Source organism: Cinclus cinclus, chromosome Z, assembly GCF_963662255.1.
Source record: "Cinclus cinclus chromosome Z, bCinCin1.1, whole genome shotgun sequence".
NCBI classification, from domain to species: domain Eukaryota; kingdom Metazoa; phylum Chordata; class Aves; order Passeriformes; family Cinclidae; genus Cinclus; species Cinclus cinclus.
This window is the reverse complement of record NC_085084.1, coordinates 53,103,471-53,126,465: the sequence shown is the minus strand read 5'-3', so window position 1 is coordinate 53,126,465 and position 22,995 is coordinate 53,103,471. Positions and strand designations below refer to the sequence as shown.

The 22,995-nt window shown below is 36.2% G+C and overlaps 1 protein-coding gene across 1 annotated transcript in view; it reads left to right on the top strand.

The window, feature by feature from the left end:
- CCDC171 (coiled-coil domain containing 171) overlaps positions 1-22,995 on the top strand; it is a 165,349-nt gene that overhangs the window by 34,128 nt on the left and 108,226 nt on the right. The window contains exons 6-9 of the mRNA XM_062512985.1: positions 738-830; positions 2,165-2,325; positions 9,103-9,241; positions 18,091-18,193. Of these exons, the coding sequence (XP_062368969.1) occupies positions 738-830; positions 2,165-2,325; positions 9,103-9,241; positions 18,091-18,193 (496 nt within the window). The remainder of the gene's footprint in view (positions 1-737; positions 831-2,164; positions 2,326-9,102; positions 9,242-18,090; positions 18,194-22,995) is intronic.

Genomic DNA, 22,995 nt, shown 5'->3' with positions numbered 1-22,995 from the left:
CCAGGTAGAACAATATCCACTGCTCTCCCCTCATCCATCCAGGTAGTTGTCCCATCATAGAAGGCAATCAGATTGTCTAAGCATTATTTCCTTTTACTGAATCCATGCTGACTTCTCTGATCACTTTGTTGTTCTCCACGTTAATAGAGATGTTATCCAGAAGGAGGCACTCCATCACTTTTCCAAGGATTGAGGTCAGGCCCTGGGTCCTTCTTACCTTTTTTGAAAATGGTCTTAATTATGAGAATAATCTTAGCAATATGAAAGTGTAGTGACAGTGTTTGTGATTTTTTTAAAGTAAATATATTAAGCAGAAAAATTTTCAAAGAGTCTTCTCTGTGCATCATGTCTCAATTATGAAACTGTAGATACTCTATTGATACCTCAGTGTATTTCTGAACAGAGTATAGTTATGTTGTAAAGTGAGCAAATAGTGGGGTAATAGGAAGAATATTTAACTTGATTTGTTTGCTTTCTGACCCTAGCTGATTATAAAAAAATCAGCAATTACATAAGGCTACATCAATTTATTTAACTAAATAGAAAATATTAATTTAATAATCTATATTTGTAAATCATGTTGCTATATCTGGTTCTTCCTATGAGTTGTCACAGTGCCAAAGTAGTTCAGATGTATCAGGTTGGTGTATGGAGTCCCAATATACTTGATGAGTTGAATAAACTTGGTATCATATTATCATCTCTCTGACTTAAATGTCCTCAAAATGTACTTTTAGGCAGCTGCAGTGAGAACAAAGAAACTTGAAGAAAACATAGAAGCAGAGAGAGCAGCACATTTAGCATCCAATTTCACTTCAGAGATCGTCCAGGTAAACTTTTTGTTAAATATTTAATAGAAGTTTACAGTAAAACAGTTGAGAAAGTTGTGAAGGTACAGTATTCAAAAATATGAGGAACACTTCCTCCAGTGAAAAACCTAAAAAAAAACAACCCTAAACCTAAATAGATTTATTGCAGTCAAAATCATAAAAGCAAATACATAAAAGGACTGCAGAGTATCTGCTTTTCAGGGAACTTTAAAATTATTGGAATAAATAATAAAATAAGATGTCACATTTGTGAGTTTGAGAATTCCCACTACCATTTAAACAGTTGGGGTAAAGGAAATGTTTCATAATAGTTAAACACTGTACTACTGTTAAAACGTCCTGCCCTGTATCTTCTGAATGGCTACTTAGAGCAATTTGGAGAACAATACATCCAACTTGTCTAGGAGTGCATAATGTATCCTGAAACTGCAGTTTCAAACACAATTTCTCAGAGTACATTCCAGCTCCAAAATTATGATACTTGCAGTTACCAGTAAAGATTGATTATATGAATAAATCTGGTATATATACTTGAACATTAATCTTCTGTATTGTTAAACTGTATGATGCAGAGTTGGACTCAGTAAAAAGATTATGGTTTATTAAAAAAAGAGTGAAAAAAATGAAATGGTGATTGCTTAGTAATACCGTATTAGTTAACAAATTTACTGGACTTCTGAAAAAACTAAGCAAAAATGAAGAGAATTTGGTATCTTCCCTATTTTCTGAGTAACCAAAATAAGCATTACCATTCTTCAGTCATTTATTTTCTTATTTTCATGATCTTCTGTATGTGCAGGCAGTTAAATTTTTAAAGTGATAATTAAACTAGTAGAAAATACTTAGTTTGCTTAATTTCCTCTCTATTTCTGCACCATAAAAAGAGGTGAGAGGATAACATTCCTTAAACTTAAAGACTTGGGTTTTATGGGTGAATAAATGATAGTCTTTTTCCTTGTTTATATACATGAAGAAGCTAGAACAAGCTTTGTTCTGAGAGAAAGTGCAGCCTTTATTATTAGTCCCACACTTCATGAGTCTATTTAAAAACTAGAGTTTCCCTAGAAAGCTTCAGTATTAATAAGAACTGAAAATGTTCAGACACCTCCAAATGAGAACAGAAGGTACTTTTCCTCATCATATCTGTTTGTCTTTGGTTTGATCTTTGTGTATTCTTATATTTTTACATTTGTTGAGTGTTTTTTACATATGTATATGCTTTTATACTGAATTAATAGAATATAGTCTACTGTAAAGCAGACCATGGAACAGCACTAAAGATCATGTTAGTGTTTCCTAATTTGCTTTAATTGCTTTTTTATCACTTGGTGTAGTTAAGAATTCGAGAACTTGAAGAAGCTGTGCGTGTGGAAAAGGACAGACGAGAAGAAGCTCTTTCAGATTTAGAAATGATCAAGAAAGAGTTCAAAAGGTTAGAATATGCATATAAGAGGGAAAAACACAATGCCCAAGAGAACTTGGAAAAACTCAATGTGTAAGTTTTCCTTTAAATTAATTGTAAAATGGCAGTATACAGCTTGATTACCACTTACAGTTTACATTTATATAGTTTTCTGTCAGTATAAAACAACTCAATCCGATGCAATTTCCCAAACCAGCCTGAAGTTCAGGACCTGGTATTCCGTTAATAGGAGGTCCATATCAGTAACCATATGGGTGGGTAGAGAAAATAACTGACCTGTTACTGATTATTTGCTGAAGGAAAGGTATTGGAAATGATATTTATGGCAGAGTCCTGTCTCCTGTTTCTTTGGGGGGAACGTAGGGAAGCACACATGGCAAGGCTAGAACAGTTTTTTTTCTTCTGTATATACTTACATTATTATGAAAATATTATTTTTCATTTCAGTGATCAATCTTTAAGACTCCTGTTGAAAAGTTGAGTATCATTTACAGTGGTGAATCTTAATTTTCAGCTTTTGAATGATTGTGGAAAGTGTTAACTAGTGAACGAAAATAGAAGGGATGAAGTGTATGAGAGCAGATGAAATTGTCTGGGCTTTCTTTCCTGCTCAGCACAGTCTACTGTGTCCATGGTAATAGTTGTTTTTTGGAAGAAAGGTTTTGCTATATTCCCATGGCAGATATAGAGTACACTGTACTGAGTCTTCTTCCTTGGCTGGATGAAGTTTATATTGGGGTGAGAAAATGTCAGGGAGAAGAATGGTGTTGGAAGACAGAGAACTGAGGAGTAGGTGAAATAAAGGATAATAGTTAGTGAAATTGAGGGAAAGAGGGTGTTTAAGAAGATATAAAGTGGATGACACATAATGGAGTTGTTGGAAGAGAACTCGAGGTACTAGAGTGGGTGGGAAAAGATAAAGTTTGCATCTCTCAGTCTAGGATTATAGGGGTCTTTACATAAAAGTATTTGTGGTGACTTGCTAATACACACAGTAGAGAGGAAAAAGAAACAGTTTCCCTACAAGAAATGAATTCTGTGACCTAAGTGTTCCTATATTCATGCTTACAGAGATGTTTTTAGTAATATAGTTGAAACTTGTGTTTGGAACTCTTTGTTAAAAAAAAGTTCAAGAGTCCTCTAAACCAGAGTCACATTAAAAAGTGAAAATTCTTTTCTCAAAGAAAAATATACAACTTTTATGATAAAATTTTTTGAAACACATTATGATATTAATCTAAAATGATTCTTCAGGAAGACTGCAGTCTTCACAGCTGTGACACTGACTAAGTATATTTCGAGATTCTCTATAGTTTTAAAATAACATCAGTTAATTAAACTGTAATCTCATCCTGCCTGGTTGTTTTTGCTGTGAGCATGGGTTCTCTGTCAGTAAATACATGACAATAACCTGATACTAATTTTCCTTGAACTGGGGAAGGCCTAGACCATTGATTTGACATTTTATTAATTTTTTATTGTTTTGTTTTAGTAAACTCCTTTGTTTGCAAACCAGCCTTCTTTTGAGGAATGGTTGTTTGATCAGTAGTTTTGCATTACAGGCTACTTTGTACTGAGTTTTTCTTTTATGTAACTTTTTATTATTATGGAGCATATGGACTGTAGTTCTTTCTTTTTTTTTTTATCTTGGTTTTCTCAGTTTTTAATTTAGTTTTGTGGGTTTTTTCTTTTCCCTCTGGTAGGTTCCCATATTTGAATGGTCCAGAAAATGTGGAAAAATTCATATTACAAAAGATTACTTGAACTAATGTTCTTCCAGTGTTTGTTCTTGAACCATTAGTTCACTTTTTTCAAGACCTAGTAATCCAAATTTTGTCTTTGTATTGACATTGGACCAGAAAAATCTTCATGTCATGGTCATCCTCAGTGAAATATGTGACTTTTTAGTTTGGAGGGGGTTTTTTTTTGACTAATGCTTGTTAAACTGTTTTAGTTTTCAGTCTAGAAGAAATGATCCTGTCTTGTCAACATGGCTGCCATAACATGGCTTTCTGTAATCAGTCATGGAGCTGTTAGTATGAATGTATTCTGGGGACCAATAGATGACAATAAAATATTAGCTAATTAGCAGCATTTTTAATGTAACTTAAACATCTGCTTAGGTGTTTTCCAAATCATTAGCATTTTACAGGTTCTACTACAAGATCTGTTTATAAATTTTTAGATTAGTAAATTTGCTTAAAAACATGAACATCTACAAGTAGTAGCTTTACAGTTAAGTCTCTTGAGAAACTCTTAAAGTTATTTTTCTGTGTTAGATTATTTGGACCAACATAATGATAATGGTTAGATGTTGAATTGTATTGTGCATTCAGTTTTGTTCATTGTGAGAATCTTTTATCAAGATTTATGAAGGTATTTCTTTGAAAATTGAAGGTGTTTGTGTCTAGGATAATTTTGATCCACAAAAGTTGCGTCTTTGAAAAATGTTATCATAAAAAAAGAAAAATATGAGGTTTTTTTGAGTGAGCATATTTTTTTTTTTAATGACTGCAGGAAATACCTGAATAAGTCTGTTTTTTGTACTTAAAACTGTGAAATACAGTTTTTACAGATATGGTACCATTTGCCTTAGGAATTTCAATAGTAGTGCTTACAGAGAAGTGAATACTTGTCTTACTAAAATGCAAGATGAACCTTAAAAAGCTTACCCTTTGTGCTTTAAACCGGACAATTATGTTCAGTGTTTCAGGAAGGCAATTTGCCCTATCCTAGAGGGTTTATTTGGGACAAAACAGAATTTATGCCTGCTTGGGGCATCTGTTCTGTGTTAATTGAAGATGAGAATAAATGTTGTCTAATATCCAAACAGTACTTTTCACTGCGTGCAATCATGTGTTGATTCAGGCAATTCTAGCAGCTTCTGCCAGCTGAGTTTTTTGAAAGCGAATTGTCTTCTGTGATTTTAGAGAATGCAAACCTTTCCATGAAAGTTAAGATAGTTAAAACACATTTAAAATGATTGGTGGTTTTATTAAGAGACATTGAAGAAACATGAACAGCCTATCGTCACAATTTTGTTAGTCCAGACCCCTAAATTTCCAAGCCTCTATTAAGATAAGTATTGAAGGTCAAGCTTTTTCTGAGGTGGACATCTATCTACTGATCTACTCAGTTCCCTTGTGGTAATTACATGGGGTGGGCAGGTACTGCCTCATGTGTTTCCTGTGCCCTTTTTATTCTTTGAAGCATACGAGTGTCAGTAATATTGGTGAATATCAGTGATTGCTTTCACCAGACACCTTCTGAGAGAATACAACAGCCTTTGATCTACTTACCTTTGAAGGGTCTGGTCCTTGGACTTCAGACAATGTCAGGATCTTGGCTTTTTCTTTTAAGACATAGTTTGGCATCCAAACATATTTTCTTTTTTTCTGGAGGACTTGAATGAGTTTGTCTTTAAGCCTTAGCCAAATGAGAGTCTTAGAGGCTTTCATTTGTTGTGCAAGAACACTTGTATGTCTCTTTATCTGGATTAATATAGGTAAATAACACCAAAGTTGAAAGCTATATAACGCTGTAAGAATTTGTTTTCTCAGAAAAAAAATGCAGTTGTAATAACCAAAACCAAGCTAACAGGCTTTTCTGGGTTGCATAATTTATTAATTAGCTCTGAACCCAGCAGCACTATGTAAATTGCAAGCAACATGGGATTTGGGTCTCTGTGAATTTACTTTTCTTGAGGAGTGAGAACATGACATAGAATAATTTGGAGCTGCTTTTGCTGTGTTTCTGAAAGCTGTGAGAGTAGTAGCTACTTTGGGAGACTGAAACAGGCAGGTTTTGAAGAATAACAGGTAAACATCTTCAGCTACAGCAAAAAATCAGCCAGGCTGATGCAGAAGGACAGAGGTACTTGGAGGACTGCTAACATAGTCCTTCAGTTAAAAAGCTGCATTAATCTTTAACAAATTAATTAAAGTCAGAAAGTGACAATATTAATTCAAAAGCTTCAAAATTGGAAGAACTTTGAGCCCTTTGCACCACTTGCGGTTCTAGGGAGACAGGAATGCTAGATGAAGAAACAAGAGATTAGTGACACCTAGATATTTCTACTGCTGAGAGCTGCATCAAAGAATTGCTCACACTGAAAGGAATTGCAGAAGATCTCTAGTCCAACCTGCTGCTCAAACCAATATAAGGTATGAGATCAGGCTCTTCAGGGTTGTATCCAGCTAGGTTTTGAAAATGTGGAGAATGGAGATGGCATATGCTCTCTGGGAATCTGTTCCGTAAAGTTGGAAAACATTTCTTCTTGTCTGAACCTCTTTGGATTCAGTACTTGTCTTGTAGACAAACACTGCTGTGAAGTTATTGACTGCGTTTCCTTCATAACCTCCTTTTACATATTGGGAGGCCTGTTATGCACTGTGGAGTTATTTCTTCTCCAGCTTGAACATACCAAGTTTCCTCAGTTCTTAAATGTAGTTATGCTGCTGACCATGGTGGTGACCATTCCGCTAGGCCACCCCAACTTTTTTCCTGTGGTGTGAGGACTGTGTGTAGTTAAACATACTGTGTGTAGTTAAACACACTGTGTGTAGTGATCATTATCCTAAATGTGTTTTAATGACTGCCAAATAAAAGGTGATTAATGACTTCCCTTGATCTGGTTATGCTGCTATTAATACAGCCCAGGATGCTGTTAGTTATCTCTGCTCATAAACCACGCTTCCTGATGCGTGGCTGTGTGTCATGGTTACCAGATTCTTTTTGAGCATAGCTTCTATCCAGCCAGTTACGAGCCGCATAACTTTAGGGTGGTCTTGCTTCCTAAATTCAGTTCTTTATACATGTTGTTGTTGAATCTCAGAAGGTTCATTCTGGCCTGTTCTTTCTCCATGACTAGAAAATGGAAGCTCTTCTGTTGAGTGTATCAATTGTACTGTGTCATGATCTACCCACACCCAGTTGACTGTTCACTGTAGGTATTGTGAGACTGCACTCTTGGCTTATTCCAGGTGATGGAAGAAGCTGTTAAACAGCTCTTATACAGACCACTGCAGTATTACGGCCATTCCAGCTGGGCTTTACTATCAAACTGCTTTTATCAATGTCATAATTTGCATATGTACATTAAGTTGTAACAGCTATAAAAATACTGTGCAAGAAAGTGCTAAAATCCTTGCTGAAATTAAATTATGTCTGATCTACTCACTCCCTTTTTGTCCAAAGCCCTGATCATTTTATCATGGAATATAACTGGATTGGTCAGGTATGCTTAACCTTTGGTAAATCCTCCCTGAGTGTTCCAAATCACCTTTGTCTTTTCATAAGCCCAGAAAATTGTTACAGAAAAATTTGCTTTGTAACCTTCCAGGGCTGAAATGAAGCCCAGTCGGTTATAGTTCCTTGGCTCCTCCTTTTGACCTTTGGCAAATATGTGTGTCATTTGTCTTTCTTCATTTGCCAGAGACCTCCCCCAGCTTTTGTTGACCTTTCATGATGGTAATGAGCAATGTCACTTTGACATTGGCCAGCTTTATCAGAACCTTTGAGTGTAGGTGAGCTATATGGTTTGAGTTCTCACAAGTTATTTTAGACTCAATCCTCTCCTATTGCTAGCATTTGTTTTCCTTTTCATGTCCTTTTACTGACTGTAGAGACTTGGGAGTAGACCTTGTCAGAGAATGTGGAGGACAAAAAGGCAGGGAGTATGGTGACCTTGTCTCTCTGCTGTTGATAAAATAGCTGTTTTGTGTAGAAATCTGTTCATGTTTTCTTTCCTACCATAACAGTGGTAAAATCCCTTCTTGTCTTTGTCATCTTTTGTGAATGTTAATTCTGGGTGCATTTCCTGAGGCACCTCCTTTCAATCACTACATACTTAGGCAATCCTTCAAAATTATTCCTTGTCTTCCTGTCCCTGGCTGTGTCTCCTATTTGCTGTTGTTTGGCCTTGTACTTTTCTCATGGGCCACCTTTTTATCCCTGCCAGACTTTCTATATATTTGTTTTCTTGAATACCAGGAGGACTGATGTAGTACAAGAACTGTTTGAAATTTTGAATCATTTGCTATTGAAATCATGTCATTCTGAGTAGAATTGTCATGGTTTAAGAATGGTATTCCCCAATTTAGTGTTCCTACAGAAACACTCCAAACCATGTGCTGCTCAAACATTCCCCCCTCCTCTTCTTCCTCCTTCTGTGATGGGCTGGAGAGGTGGAGTCATAAAAAGTAAAGATCAAGGCAACAATACTAAAGATAGAGTGTACGAGGGAAAAAAAAGTGATTGATACATCTGTGTTTGCACACTGTGGAAACACCTAACCATACCCAGTCCTTCTGACACACTACCAATAAGGGAGCCTTTCCCCTGTCTCCAGAACATTACATGTGGTGATGTAGAATAACCTCCAGGTCCTAGCCATGACCACTTTCTGGCAAAAATTAACCCTGTTTTGGCCTGAACCAGAGTAAGAATATAGTTAGGTATATGGAAACTCAAGGAGCAAGCTTTGTACTTGAAATTAGTGTTGATGATACAAGATGTGATACCGTTCTGAAGAGAACTAATGTGTTAATTAAAATACGATGACTTATATTTATTACATGTAAACTGGAGTCCATATCCAAATGTTCAAATTCTTTTATGACTGGAAGTCTAACACAAGCCTTGGTAATGGTAAAAAAACATAACCATAACTGAAGAGTTTTTCTTAGAAGGAATATATAAGTTTTTTCACTTAAAAAAATAAAAGCAAGCAGCTTCATAAGTTATATGATGTACTAACATGATGTGATACCCAAATTGTCTGTTAAAAATATGTAGAATACTTGACATAAGTATCTTTCATTAAAATGTTCTAATGTTGAAACTTTCCAGATTAGAAAGAGAGTATTTCTCCTCAAACAATCAAATGAAAGGAGTGATTGAAGAAAAGAAGAAGATAATTATAGACCTCTCTGCAAGACTATGGAATGCTGAAAAAAACTGCAGAGAATTACAGAGTGAACTTGCAATGGTAAGACAAAATGCCTATGGCACTCATTGTTTAGGTTTTTTAAACATACTCTGAACATAATCTGCATTTGCTGTGCTGAGCTGTGGAATAAATGTGATTTTGCATTACTCTGATTTTTATTTATGTTACTTTGTTTTGTGAAACAAGAAAAAATAGATAAGACACTGGAGAAGCTGATTCCAAAATGCATTTGAAGTAATACACCAAGTATTTAATTGAAGAGTTACTTGCAGAAAACAATTATTTTAAAAGTATGGCTATGAGTCAAGAGCCTTTGCATTCCCAATGAAGAAGGCAATTTGTAGATATTAGGATTAGGATTTTATGTGAAGAAGGTTCCATCTTACTATTCAAGTTTTTTTTTTTCCTCAGGCTTGATTAGTTGCCATTGTAGGCTTTTTTATTTCTATTTCACATAATGTTTCAGGAAAAGCAAAAATTGTTTGAAAATATCTTCTTTGAAGATGATGAACTTTTTAGTTGATTGGGGTTTTTTTGTTGTTGTTTGGTATTCGATGTATTTTATAGGAATATTTTCTGAAATATTTTTCTTTTTATATGACCAGTTGGTGCCTTCCTACTGTCTCTACACATCCCAACTTTGAATATAAATTTTGCCATCCTGTTTAATAGCAGGAGAGTGAAAGCAAAAGGTTTAGGATATCTTCTTTTGCTGATGACATCGAGCTGAGTGGTGCAGTTGACACACCTGAAGGATAGGATGCCATCCAGAAAGAACTGGACAAGCTGGAGAAGTGGGCTCATGAATATCTCATGTTATTTACCAAGACCAATTGCAAGGTGCTGCATCTTGGTCAGGACAACCCCTGGTGTCAACACAGGCTGGGGATGAGCAGATTCAGGGCAGCCCAGCCCAGAAGGGCTTGGGGGTGCTGGTGGGTGACACCAGTACCAGCAGGCTGGACATGACCCTGCTGAAAGAAAGAAAGAGAGAAAGAAAGCCAGATATGTCCTGGGCTGCATTCAAAGTAGTGTGGCCAGCAGGACAGGGGAGGGATTCTACCCCTCTGCTCTGCTCTGCTCTGCTCTGCTCTGCTCTGCTCTGCTCGGCTCTGCTCTGCTCTGCTCTGGTGAGACCCCATCTGCAGTGCTGCATCCAGCTCTGGGGTCCCCAGAGGACAGGAAGGACATGGAGCTGTTGGAGTGAGTCCAGAGGAGGCCACCAAGTTATCACAGGTATAGAGCATCTCTCTTATGAGGCAGCCTGGAGAAGAAAAGGCTTTGGGGTGTCCTAATAGTGACCTTTCTGTACCTGAAAGGAACTTACAAGAAAGATGAATAGAGACTTTTCAGATGGGCATGTAGTAAAAGGACAAGGGGAAAGGCTCCAAACTGAAAGAAGGCTTAGGAAATTAGGCTTAGATATTAGGAAAAATTCTTTATTGTGAGAGTTGTGAGGCACTTAAACAGGTTGCTTTCATAACAGAGAAGTTGTGGATGCCATATTCTTGGAAGAGTTCAAGGCTGGTTTGGATGGGGCTCTGAGCAACCTGGTCTAGCATTAGGACTAGGTCAGTTTTAAGGTTTCTTCCAAACCAAGCTATTCTATGATCTAGAAAACCTCGTCTCTCTTCCTTGTATAGTAGCATTTCCAGTATTTCTATGCTTAGAGAATTTTTTTCCTAAGCTTATAAATTTCTATTCTTTCTTTCTCTTGGATCTGTGAGTGTAGGAGATTACCATGATCTCTTCCCTGCTACTGGCAGGCATTTTCAGTATATAGGAGTAGAGGTCTGCATCAGAGAGTCTTCAGGTTTGTTGGGTTCTACTCTTCAACTGATGGAAGTAGTCCATAAATTGTCTTAGTGTTATCCACTTCCCAGGTAGATTGGTAATTAATGAATTGAAGAAAAATAAAATAAAAAAAAAAAATTTAAAATTTTTGAGTGGGATGACACAGCTTCTTCAATGCAAGCACTAAAGTATTAAAAGACATTTGCTGCCTTAGTCAACCTGTAAAAGTAATTTTATCAGGCACAAAAAGAATACGAAGAAAAATTCCATAGTAAATTGTATGTTACAAAATTCTATTAATGTTTAAGTTTTTGTGGTAATAACAACAATATTAAGTGGTGTACTCAAAATGAGCATTGTGTTGCTGAAAGTAAAAGCAAATAAATTGCCCCGCTTGAAAGAGCTATCTTATTCACATAGCTGGTTGTTTTAATTGTTTTACTGGAATGATTTCAAGCCATAAGACTGTCTTGAACTGGTAATAAAAAGACTCATTTTCTGAATAGTTGTACTAGTGATCCCCTGTGAGATTAGACTTTTATCACCTTGGATGGCTTTGTATTTTTCCTGGAGACTTCCGTATTTTATTGGGAAGCAGGAGTGCCTGTGTGTGGGCTTGTTTACTCAGTATAGACAGCTGTTTTGTTATTTTTCTTCCCAAAATCAAAAAGCAGAAGGCTATAGCAGAAACTAAGTATAAATAACATTCAATGTTATTAGGCGTCCCTTTACTTATACTAAAATTGTGTGAAATTCATAGTGCATTCTCTTCCCTTTATTTCCACCTCCTGTTTTCTTGATCTGTTAATTACTTTCTATATTTTGTACTATTATTACACATCCTGAATACATCTTTTCTACCTCAGTCTGGTAATCTTAAGTCGGTTTCCCATGGTACTGTTATGTTTTTGTTTGTAAAAAATTTGTAAGATACACAAAGTATTTCATTATTTTGAAACTTTATATGAAAAAGTGTTGGTTTTTTTTTTCCTTAATGGATCAGTTGAATGTACAGTAAAGTAGTTATTCTGCTTGTAATTTTAAATATCAGCATGCTGCAGAAGTTTGCCAGAAACTTGCATGGGTCAAATGTAATAGGATCTGTTACTATCAAACAAAATTGCTTATGTATGCTCAGAATGAGAAAGCTCTCAATATTTATGTTACATTTTCTTGAGGAAATTGGTCTCAAGCTTGTCTTTATTTCTAGCTAGAGTTTCTAGAAATTTTTAGTTTCAAGGATAGGAATTTAGAAGAACAGCTGTTGGGATTTAACACTTGGTTTAAATTGAAACAGCCTCTGCTGTATTCCTGCCCCATGGAAAGAGTAAGAGGTATCTTTAGGAGTTTTAAGTTACTCAGGATATTTGCATTTCTAGTACCCAGTAGTGGGTGATCTCAGCATGGACAAGCAAGTGATGTTAAACCTTTATTTTATGAGAAATGCAAATTGAAATTTGGGGAACTTGCCAGTTCACCAGAATGCATATTAATGAAATAATTAAAGTGGAATCATTAAAATACTCTATCTTAGTATGAATTCCTTTAGTTTGGAAGATGTGTGTATTCATTTCCTCTCTTTTTTATAGATGCTATCAGAAATAGAATAATTTGTATAAAGTTTTGTATTAGATTGCACACAGCTTGTCTTCTCCCCTGTGGTAAGTCTTTCTCTTACAGCCATGCCTGAAATCATGCTCTGTTTGCATCTCAGCTGTCCATAAAAGCCTTGTAGATTGTCATACACTGAATAGAAATGTTTGAGAATCTAATTCCAGGACATACACATTAAGCATTGTTCTTTAATAGAAGTTGCCTAGAAATTGACTGAACAGTGAAGCACCCTGAGGATTATGATTCTGTTCTACAACTTATGTGGAGTAGAAACCGGTACAGAATGGCAAAGATGTAAATGTCATCCAAGCAATTTAATATGGACAGTTTCTTTTAGTTAAAAAAAAAATCTCAGTCTTGATACACTCTCTTCATTAATTTTATACTGATTGTTAAGTGTTGTTTTACCTTGTTTGTTTCTTGCCTTTACATAGGGGGAGAGTGTTTCTTCCCAGATGTTACTTCTATTATTGTCCAAATGTAAGAAGACTAGTTAGTCTGAGGCATATGCTTTAATGATCTTCTGCAAACAAACCAGTGTTGAAATTTATTTAGGAAGTGCAGAGGTTACTCCAGCTGTAATGTCCTAGTGTTGGAAGACAGGCATCTAAGATTTAAAATTTCAGTTCTCAAAAAATCTTCTCTGACTTGGAAAAAAATGAACTCCAAAACCCAAAGAGATGCTTCATAACATTCTCTCTCACCAAAAGTTGTTACAAATCTCTTTTTATGGGGACAAGAATAATTTCAATGAAACGAGCATTTTGATTAATTTGTAAGACTGAGGTACTAAACTTCTTGAGAGATTGTATTTAATTTACATGTGGTCAGACACTTCTATATATTTTTGAATATTCCAGCTTGTCTAAGAAAATAAAAGAAGTAGTTTTATAACTTGAGCAAAATAAGTAGTAGCCCAAGGAGAGAGTTTGTCAGTGATGGTTTTGTTTTGTTTTGTTCTTTGTAATACAATTTATGCCTGTTTGCTGAAAGATTTGTGCCACTTTTCTGCTTTACAGAGCATCTCTCGAGTAAAACTTCTGTTTTTTAAACTGTGGAGTAGTCTTTTGTATTTCTGTAAGTACTTTGATTTGCTGCCCCCAGGGTCATGCCTGGTAAACATTCTGATACTTCTGTAAAGAATTTACATAAGCACTTTTCAAGGACTATCTGAACATGCTGCTCCTTGGTGGCTATATGGATGGTTCTGGATTTGGCTCTTACTCTGTCATCACCAGTTGGAATTTGTACTGCAGACTGAATGGGTGAATTAGTCCATGTGCAAGAGAGCTCCCCCAGGAACCCCTTGTAACTGTAAACAAAGTAGAGAAAGTTCCTCAGGAATTAAGGCAGCTCACTGTACACCTGTACAACTCCCTGCGTACTACTGCAGTGGTTTTGTTAAGGTAAGGCCTCAAAGTCCTGCCCACATGTTTATTTTTTAAGAGTTGTTGAAGTTGAGATACAGATGCACATTTGCAGCATCAAGTTCTGAGGGCTGTCCTGGAACTATGCATAGAGTTTACATTTATTTTAGCCAACCATGGCTTTTGGTAAATGTTGAAAGAAACAATGGGACATGATTTATATATGGAAACAGGAACAAGATTCGAATACTGGTAGCTAAGGAAAATGTCTACAACCAAGATAGTAGGAACTTGTCCAGATGAATAAAAATACCCTTCTGGAAGATTAGCACAAGTCTGACAGTAAGTGGAAGAATTTTATATGCAGTTGGTTTTCCGAATAGTTCAAGTTATATTTACAGAAAAAGATAGATAGTATTTGGAGAAATTATTTTCTCCTCATTGGAGTTTACAGTATTTTTAATGAAAAATGCTTGGCTTCTCTTTAATTTTTTAAAAAAATTCAATTGTGTTTTGAAATTGATGATTAAATAAATACGTTGCCAAGCACATTTTCTACTATGAAAGGATGTTGTCCTCAAGAGTTGTTTTATAATAGGAAGCTTTTTAAAGGATATTAAGTTTGTTTCAATGAAGGATTTTATATACTAAAATATAGCATATATTCTGGGTTGAGAAAGTATGATTTTTGTCCATGTTGTTAGGTTTTTAGCCTTCAGTTTGGAATATATTGTGAAGAAGGGAATTTTCTTTGGGGAGCATGGGAAATACTTCTAGTATATTTTGAGAATTTTAAGTTCTCAAGTATTCATGGAAATTTCACTGATCTCAGGGACCTGGAATTCCCAAGGGCAAGTTCTTCCAGTGAAGACTGAGATGAAAAAAGCAACAAGAAAGCTTTTTCTCTTTCCTAGTCACCAGATCACTGTCTCATTAGCAATAGGCCCACATTTTGCCTAGTCCTTCTTTTGCAGGTGATGTAAAACCTGAAAAATCAGGTTCACTTCAGGTTGCTTCAGAAATGTTTTTACTATTGCTCTTCATATCCCCTGCCAGATTCAACTTAAGGTGCATTTTTGCATTCCTAAATGTATCCCTCTAGGCTTTAACAATGTATCTGTATTTTTCCAAGTTTACTATGTCTGCAACCTTCTTTATGCTTCCAATTAATACTTGAATTTAGTCCGGAGTTCCTGCATATCCATACAGACCTCACCTTTGATTTTCAAGGTTGTTTTCAAAGATCACTGTCTAGGTCAAGAATGGTCCATTCCAGTGTACAGGAAGTCAAGCAAAGTCAGCAGAAGACTTACTTTACAAATACTCTTCCACCTGTTTCTATTAATGTGGTCTGTGAACCAAACTTTCTTTATGTAAAGGCTTTAGCAATTTTGTCAACTGATTTCCATTCTGAAATAACCTAGGAAACATTTACAGTTGTACTTCTCCAGTAGTTCTACAGGAATGGCAAAACATGTTGATAGATGGAGTTGTTGGGAAGGATTGTAATTGCATCCCCTGGAATAGTTGAATCTGTCAGCTGACAGATTGTGTTTGATTTGACTCTATACTCATGCAGTCCATTTTCCTTTTCAAAGTAAAGCATTATGCATACTCCCTATGTTTGTTCAAACTGAAGAAAACTGAGGAGATAATAGCCACTGCTGTAAACTATCAAGTGGGTGCTTGTGGAGAAGATGGAGCTACATTCTGCTTAGATCTGTGCATTAGAAGTATAAGAGAAAGCAGGAAAGTTGTAATTACCTGTAAGGTGAAAACAAAAAACTTCACAATGTGGGTTGTGAGATATTGTGAACAGGTTGCCTGGAGGGTCTGTTGAAATGTCATCTTTGAGAATACTCAAAACTTGACTGAACAAGGTTCAGAGCTGCCTAACCTGACTTCAACCATACCATGCTCTGAGTGGGGAGTGGGACCAGGTGACCTCCACAGGTCCTGTCAGCTTAAATTCATGATTTTATGACTGTATACATTCTTATTAGATACCTGTCAGTGAGACATAAGAAATCAGATCAATAATAAATCCTTTTGGACTCTGCCTCGATTTTTAGCACTGTAATTTACAGTGGTTTTTTCTTTCAATTTCTTTTAATGGGGACAGTGATTGAAAATAGAAGTTAGAAGGGAAAGATACTAAATATTTTGAAGTTCAAGTGTAGAGAGACTGTCTAGTCTTAAGTAATTTCCTTTTGATCTTTGTTGCTGTTGAAAAAGGGACTAAAATTGACATAGGAAGTGTGGATGCAGTTTGCAAACAAAGCACAGAGAAGTGGTGAAGGCTTAATAGACTGGAACACACTGACTAAATTATGGTAAATTAATGAAACAAAATGGAAAAATTGAATGAGAAGATTGAAAAAAATTCTCACATTTTAATTTTCCATAGGAAAATGTTTTTTCTGGGAAGATCTAGTTTCACCTTCTCTGTGCTGGAATATTTTATGTAAAAAGAGTATTTATTTTACTGTGAAGTTTTCATAGTATTATATTGTCTTATTTTTACTTTGTGAGGTCTTTGAGATGATGTCAGTACATGAGAGTGAATTACTTTGATGTGCTTGCATCCCATAAAATGTTTTTAGTGGATATCAACATTTACAAGTTCTATTTATATAGATAATTTTATAGAGTAGGAACTAAACCTTGGTTATTTTTCAATATATAGAAGTGATTTGGAAATTCCTTATGAAGTGTTGTACAAACTCGCACACAAGGAATAGAGTGTAAATGCTGCAGGGGACCTAACACTGAAATACACATATGAATAATATATTAGTTGATATACAGTACATATAATTAAAATTGAAAGAGTAAAGCAAATTTATAAAATATTTAAACTGAATGGTGAAGAAGACTGCAGAGAATTAAATGCATTTCTTGGTTTTTTTTATCCTGACAGTTATATACTACCAGTATGTAGCAGTTTTCCTGGGAAGGATATTTCCCACACATGAGAAATTGCTGGGTTCTTTTACATGCAGTGAAGCATTACTAAAACAACAGTTTCTAGATATGATAGAAAACAGTAGAATTTTAGTCAGTAAAAAAGGTCAACTTTCCATTACCAAGTAGAAATGGGAATTACGCAAATATGTGTTAAAATTTGGAATGGAAATAAATTGAGTAGTTAGTAGTCATGAGACATCTTTGACCATAAGCTTTTTCATAAGAAAATCGTGAAGTTATTTAAATTTAATTTCCTCTTCAGCTGAGGTGGTGGGTGGAGGTGGTTTGTTTTAATTTATTTTTGCTGCTTTTATGTTTCCTAAATTGCTGAGAAAAAATACTACTTTTTGTCAGACAGCAGCTAAAATTGTACATTTCCTTGAGAAGTCAAAACTACATAAACCTGAAAGAACCTTGGTCTTGTCTGGAAATACAGATACTTGTCTTTGAAAAATGCAAGTTATAATACCAGATAAAAACTGAATTAATGATTTGGTATAGTCTTTCTATTGTAGTGATTTAAAAAGTCTGCTGTAGAACTTTGCTGGCCTTGAAAAATGTAATGTCCTGATTTGAACAATAGACTGCACTTAAGGAACAGCTTTCTTTAAGAAAATACAGTGATAGGGGCTAAGAATTCTGTAGCTTTATGTTCCATGCATAAGGATGAGTTTTTGGTATTGAAGAAATCCCTATCTAACATGGAACATACTAAAAATTAAAGTAGACAGGTTTGCAATGAGAATAGGTGTGGGATTTGACTGAGTGCCAAATCATGGATTTCTAGCCTGTCTGCCAGTAGTTTGGTGTCTTTCTGGATGCCCTTGTAGGGTGTAACAATAGATTTCACTGCTTCCAAAGATAGACAGAATTTAATGTCTATTAAGGTACTTCTAAAGCAGAAGATAACGAGGACTGAGTTTTTGAACAACCATCTTTTATTTTGCTTTTGAAATCCTTTAGTTTTATGTTGTGTGTTATGTCATGTTAGGTCTCTTGGCTCAAGAAAAGACATAAAATGAAATAGGGCAGACATTTAAAGAGGAACAAGTATGTCACTCTGATATGTATTTCTTCTGTTTACTTATTTTAATGTATTCTTTCCCCACCCCCTCTTGTCTTGTCTTTTCCTTCTGTCAAATAAAGGCCAAGAAACACCAGGTCTTTCTAACAGAGACGTATGAAAACAACATGAGAGAGCTGGAGTTACTCTTGGACAGCTTTGCTATGTCAGGCCAGCGGACAGCAGGTTAGTTGAAGGTATAAAATGACAGATGCATCTGTCAGTGTTCCAAAGTCACTACATTGTGGGAATTCTGCAGATGCCTCTTGCATTCCCCCTTCTCAACATGCTTTGATTTGATGACATGATAAGAGCAGTTCTCACAGCAGTCAAATGGCCTTGCTAGCTGAGAAAGGGTGACGGATTGTGGACCTGCTGTTGTCAGCCCGGAGCTTGATTTACAAATGCTGGGGTGTATATGATCGGTCAGAAAAGGGCTCACTTGCTGTGCTCTAAATCCAACTGAGAAAAAAGTCCTTACAGTATACCTGCAAAGGGAACAGATGTTTTGCCTGAACTGAGCCAAATTCTGAGGCAACCTTCAGCAACTTAGAGGTCATATATCCAAAAAGGTTGTGTAGGACACATGATGCAACACAATACTTTTTACAGTTGATACAGTGGACCAGTACTATGTTGCATTCATTTAACCTGATACAGAACAAATTTATCTCATTAAAATTAATTGTAAGTCAGTGGTTGTCACTCTGCTGCCTGGCTTTTTATATAATTATTGTATCAAACTTAACAAACTGCTGCCTGGTTAGACATTTGAAATAGTGGCTAACATAAACAAGCAGAACTTAAACGTCAAACTAGAGGGGTTTTTTTTGCTTAAATTGAAAATTGAGCGCTTTTAAAAATTTTAATTTAAAACTGTAATTCCTGTTAGAAGAATTACATACTAGACACAACGGGCTTCCAATTTACAGTGAAAGTAAACTGGAGGAAAACAAGTAAAATGTGGCTTACAGAGCAAATGGTTTTGTTTTATGTATATTGTGATATGTTTTTGTACTTTTAAGCAACGATAGACATAAATGGGTCTTTAAAAACAATTTTTAAGGAAGATACTTTTTTTTTTGCATCTTCACAAAATGTTTATTTTTAAGGCCCAGTTCTGTTAAATTTCAATAAAGAAACAGCTTCTTGAGATTTCTGTTGTCCTTAAAAAGCAAGCTTGGATTATATGATGCATTGATTTCCTTGGACAAGGCTGTATGCTATTTTGTTTTGGAATTGGTATCAGTTTTATTCTGTAATTATAAATGTAATTACCATGATAATACCTGTAGGTTTACAGTTGAAAAGCTCTTTAAGACTGTATGTTTTCCATAGTTTTGCAAAGTTCCACATGCTCAGAAGGACTTAAGCAACTCTGGGGAGAGCTGGATGCTGCTGCCAAAGTGCAGTTTCCAAAGCAGCAAGTCTTTTGTATGGTAAACCTTGCTGAGAACCGCTGTGACTTGTTTCTATAATATTAGAAATTCAATAACAGTACCTTCAGTATTAATTTGCTTTGTTTGAGGTAAACTGTTAAACTAATTTAAATAGATCTCTTTTTTTTTCAAGCTTTAGCATTTCTGAAGAGGCTCTTGAGGCAGATAGTAGACTTGAGTTTTGCAGTGGATCGACTGAGTCTTTACAGTCAATTACAGTCTTTTAATATTAAAACAGACATTGACTAAGACATTTGTTCTACATATTTGCTAGGCTTTTAAGTTTGAAACTTAATTTTAATGCTGTTGCATTATTATATTATTACTCTGGTGTACTTACAAATTTTTGTATCTAATAGTATTTATTTAAAAAATTCAATATATTGTTATTATATTTGAAATGGGAATGTCTAGGTGCCAATAAAAGTAAAAATCTTTAATAAATCTTTGTAGTCTGTGGCTACATGAGCCACAGCTGATGGGGAAGTCTTTCTTGGTTTTGTGGTCAACATTGAAATCAAGGGGTTGAGAGATTTACTTAAAAATCTGTCAGTATTAAAGATCCAACACTAAAAATCCAGCCCCTTAATTCAAGTGCTGATTAGTCTGTGATTATTAGGCTATACAGTAAAGAGAAGATAATACTGTATTTTTAAGATTATGTCATAGGTTGACCCTGGGCTGATGCCAGGCACTCATGAAAGCTGCTAACTCATGCAGCTCAACAGAGGAGAGAAAATTTCATTAAGGGTTCATGGATTGTGGTTAGGACCAGGAGAGTTCATCATCAAATACCATCACAGGCAATACAGGCTCAGTTTAGAGATACGAACTTACTACTAACAAAATAAGAACATGATAAGGAGAAGTAAAACAAACCCTTAAAAAAAATACCTTCCCTCCACCCTTCCCTCCTTGCCAGCTCTACCTCCTACCCAGTTGGCACAAGGAGACAGGGAATGGGGATTACCATCAGTTCATCATCCATGGATTCTCCTGCTGCTCCAGGAGAGGATTCCTTCCCCTGCTGCACCATGGGATGCCTCCCACAGGAGACAGTTCACTGAGAACTTCTCCAACATGAGTCCATCCCACAGACAGCAGTCCTCCCCAGACTGCTGCAGCCTGGGTCACTCTTCCATGGGGTGCAGTCCTCCAAGGACAGGCTGCTCCAGCCTGGCAGCAGGGTCCCTCTCTCCACAGGCCTCCCACAGGATCACAACCTCCTCCAAGGCATCTGCCTGCTCCAGTGTGGGGCTCATCTATGGGCTGTGGGTGGATCTCTGCATCCCTGTGGATCTCCATGGGCTGCAGGGGCACAGCTGCCTCACCATGGGCTGCACCATGGACTTCAGGGGAATCTCAGCTCTGGCTGAGCCTGGAGCACCTCCTGTCCCTCCTTCTGCACTGTCCTTGGTGTCTGTAGAGTTGTTCCTCTCACTTGTTCTCAGTCCTGCTTCTCTATAGTGACAATTAAAACTGCACCCCAACATTTGTTTTGATTTATTCTTAAACCTGTTATTACAGAATCATTACCACCATTTCTAAGTGGCACAGCCTTGGCCAGTGGCACATCCATCTTTGGAGCCACCAGGGATTTGCTCTAGTGGACATGGTGGAAGCTTTTAGCAGCTTCTCACAGAAGCCACCCCTGAAGCTCCCCCCACTACCAAAAAACCAGCCCATACAAACCCAATACAGATAAAAATCTAATTAGTTTTAAAAAGCTTTTTTATTATTATTATTTGTGCATGTCAAAATAACAAGCATAAATCCATGTCTTCTCGTTTTCCAGTGACCTTTATAAGTTTTCCAGAGCAGTGTTTTCTTGTTGGTCTGTCTGCATGAATTCACTTTCTATCTTTTCATTTATTGCATTTTGCAGTTATTCAGGAACAGGGTTTGTTCTTAGGGATGTTTGTCTTCATGAAAAAAGCAACTGTGGTTGTAGTAACAAAGGTGGAAATGAGTGCAAAGTTCTAAGAATGTTAGCTACTTTGAGTTAGCATCACCATTTAATGCAGGCCACCTGACTGTCTTGGGCAAAAATCTAAAACACAGCACTGTATCAGTTGCTATGAAGAAAAGGAACTCTTTCCTACCTACAGCTAGCAGAAAGTCTGAAACAGCAGGTCTAAGAGTTTATTCACTTGCATGCTTCCATAAGACTTGTATGGAGTTTGGCATTTTCCCCAAATTCTTCCCTCAAACTCTTGGGAAATATTGGGCATACTCTTCAAGTACTGGGTTGGGTTTTTTATCTCATTGCCACAACAGAGTGCATTTGGATTATGTTGCCTGTCTCCTGCACAGTTGTATGAAGACAGGCAGCATTTTGGGAGCTTCACAGCCATAGGTTTGTCTTCAGCTAATGCAGGTAGGCTCAATCTGGTATTTCTATTGGCAAATTAAGCTGCCTAGAAATAGGTTTACAGCAAAGGCAAGGAATGACAGCATGAGAAGTTTACTGGCAAAATTCTAATTTTGCAAACGCAATATTAATAACACCATTGCAGGTTGGGACTTACAATATGAAAATACATTATTTAGACAGTTTGACAAAATCTATGGCATTCAATAATGGCATTCAATTCATAACTCTTGTGGATTGACTTAATAGGTATTGTTTTAAATGCAAGGAGAATTGTGTGTTACTACTTTGCAAGAGCTACAAGTATGAAAAAATAGTGTTTATTAATTTTGTGCAATAAGGCCAATGCAGAATGTTTCTACAATGGGTAGTAGTGCAAAGTTGGTTATGTAATTGAGAAGACTGGTCTGGAGCTCTGTGCATAGCTATAGCTGTGGTTATGTGATAAAATTTATGGTATGAGTCACTTGTAACTTCAGTGTGAAATCTTAACAAAAAAGGCCAGATTTTATGAATTCTTGTTAGATTGCTTTGAAGTGTTCAGGATATCTCTAGGATTCACAGGGCTCAGAAATGTCTTTAAGAAACTTGCTTTTCCCTGACTCTATAGACTTTTAGAAACTGTGTTAAGTAGATGGAGTGGCTGATAAGACAGGAGCAGGGGTCTGTCGCTGGGATGTGTGTGCTGTAGAGCAGACTTTGCTCTTGTTACTGAAAGCAATCTTGCAAATATTTGTTGCTTTGACTAGGTGGGACTTTGACTGCAGCACCAAGTCCAGCCTGAATAGCACTTTATACTTTCTGGTATTATCAAAAGTTGGGAGAGGAGAGGCTAACTGATTGAAAGAATTTTCTGAACAGCAGTTGGCAATGCATTCTGACTTTTGCACTTAAGTAAGTTTTCCACTGAGTTCTATTGATGCCTTATGTGTAACCTACAGGAGAAATTTCATCATTTTTATACAATGCCTTAATAGAATATTGTGCTTATTAGATGACGCTAATTATAGAATTATTAAGGAACACCCTGCAAGTATGTAAGTGCACCTTCTCTAGCCAATAAAGTTTTATGGAGAGCCAAAGAAAAGGCTCAGACTTTATTATCTGATTTGACTTTATGAGCCACTCTGTGTAAATTGCTTAATGACACTGGTGATAAACACCTGTATCATTGTTTA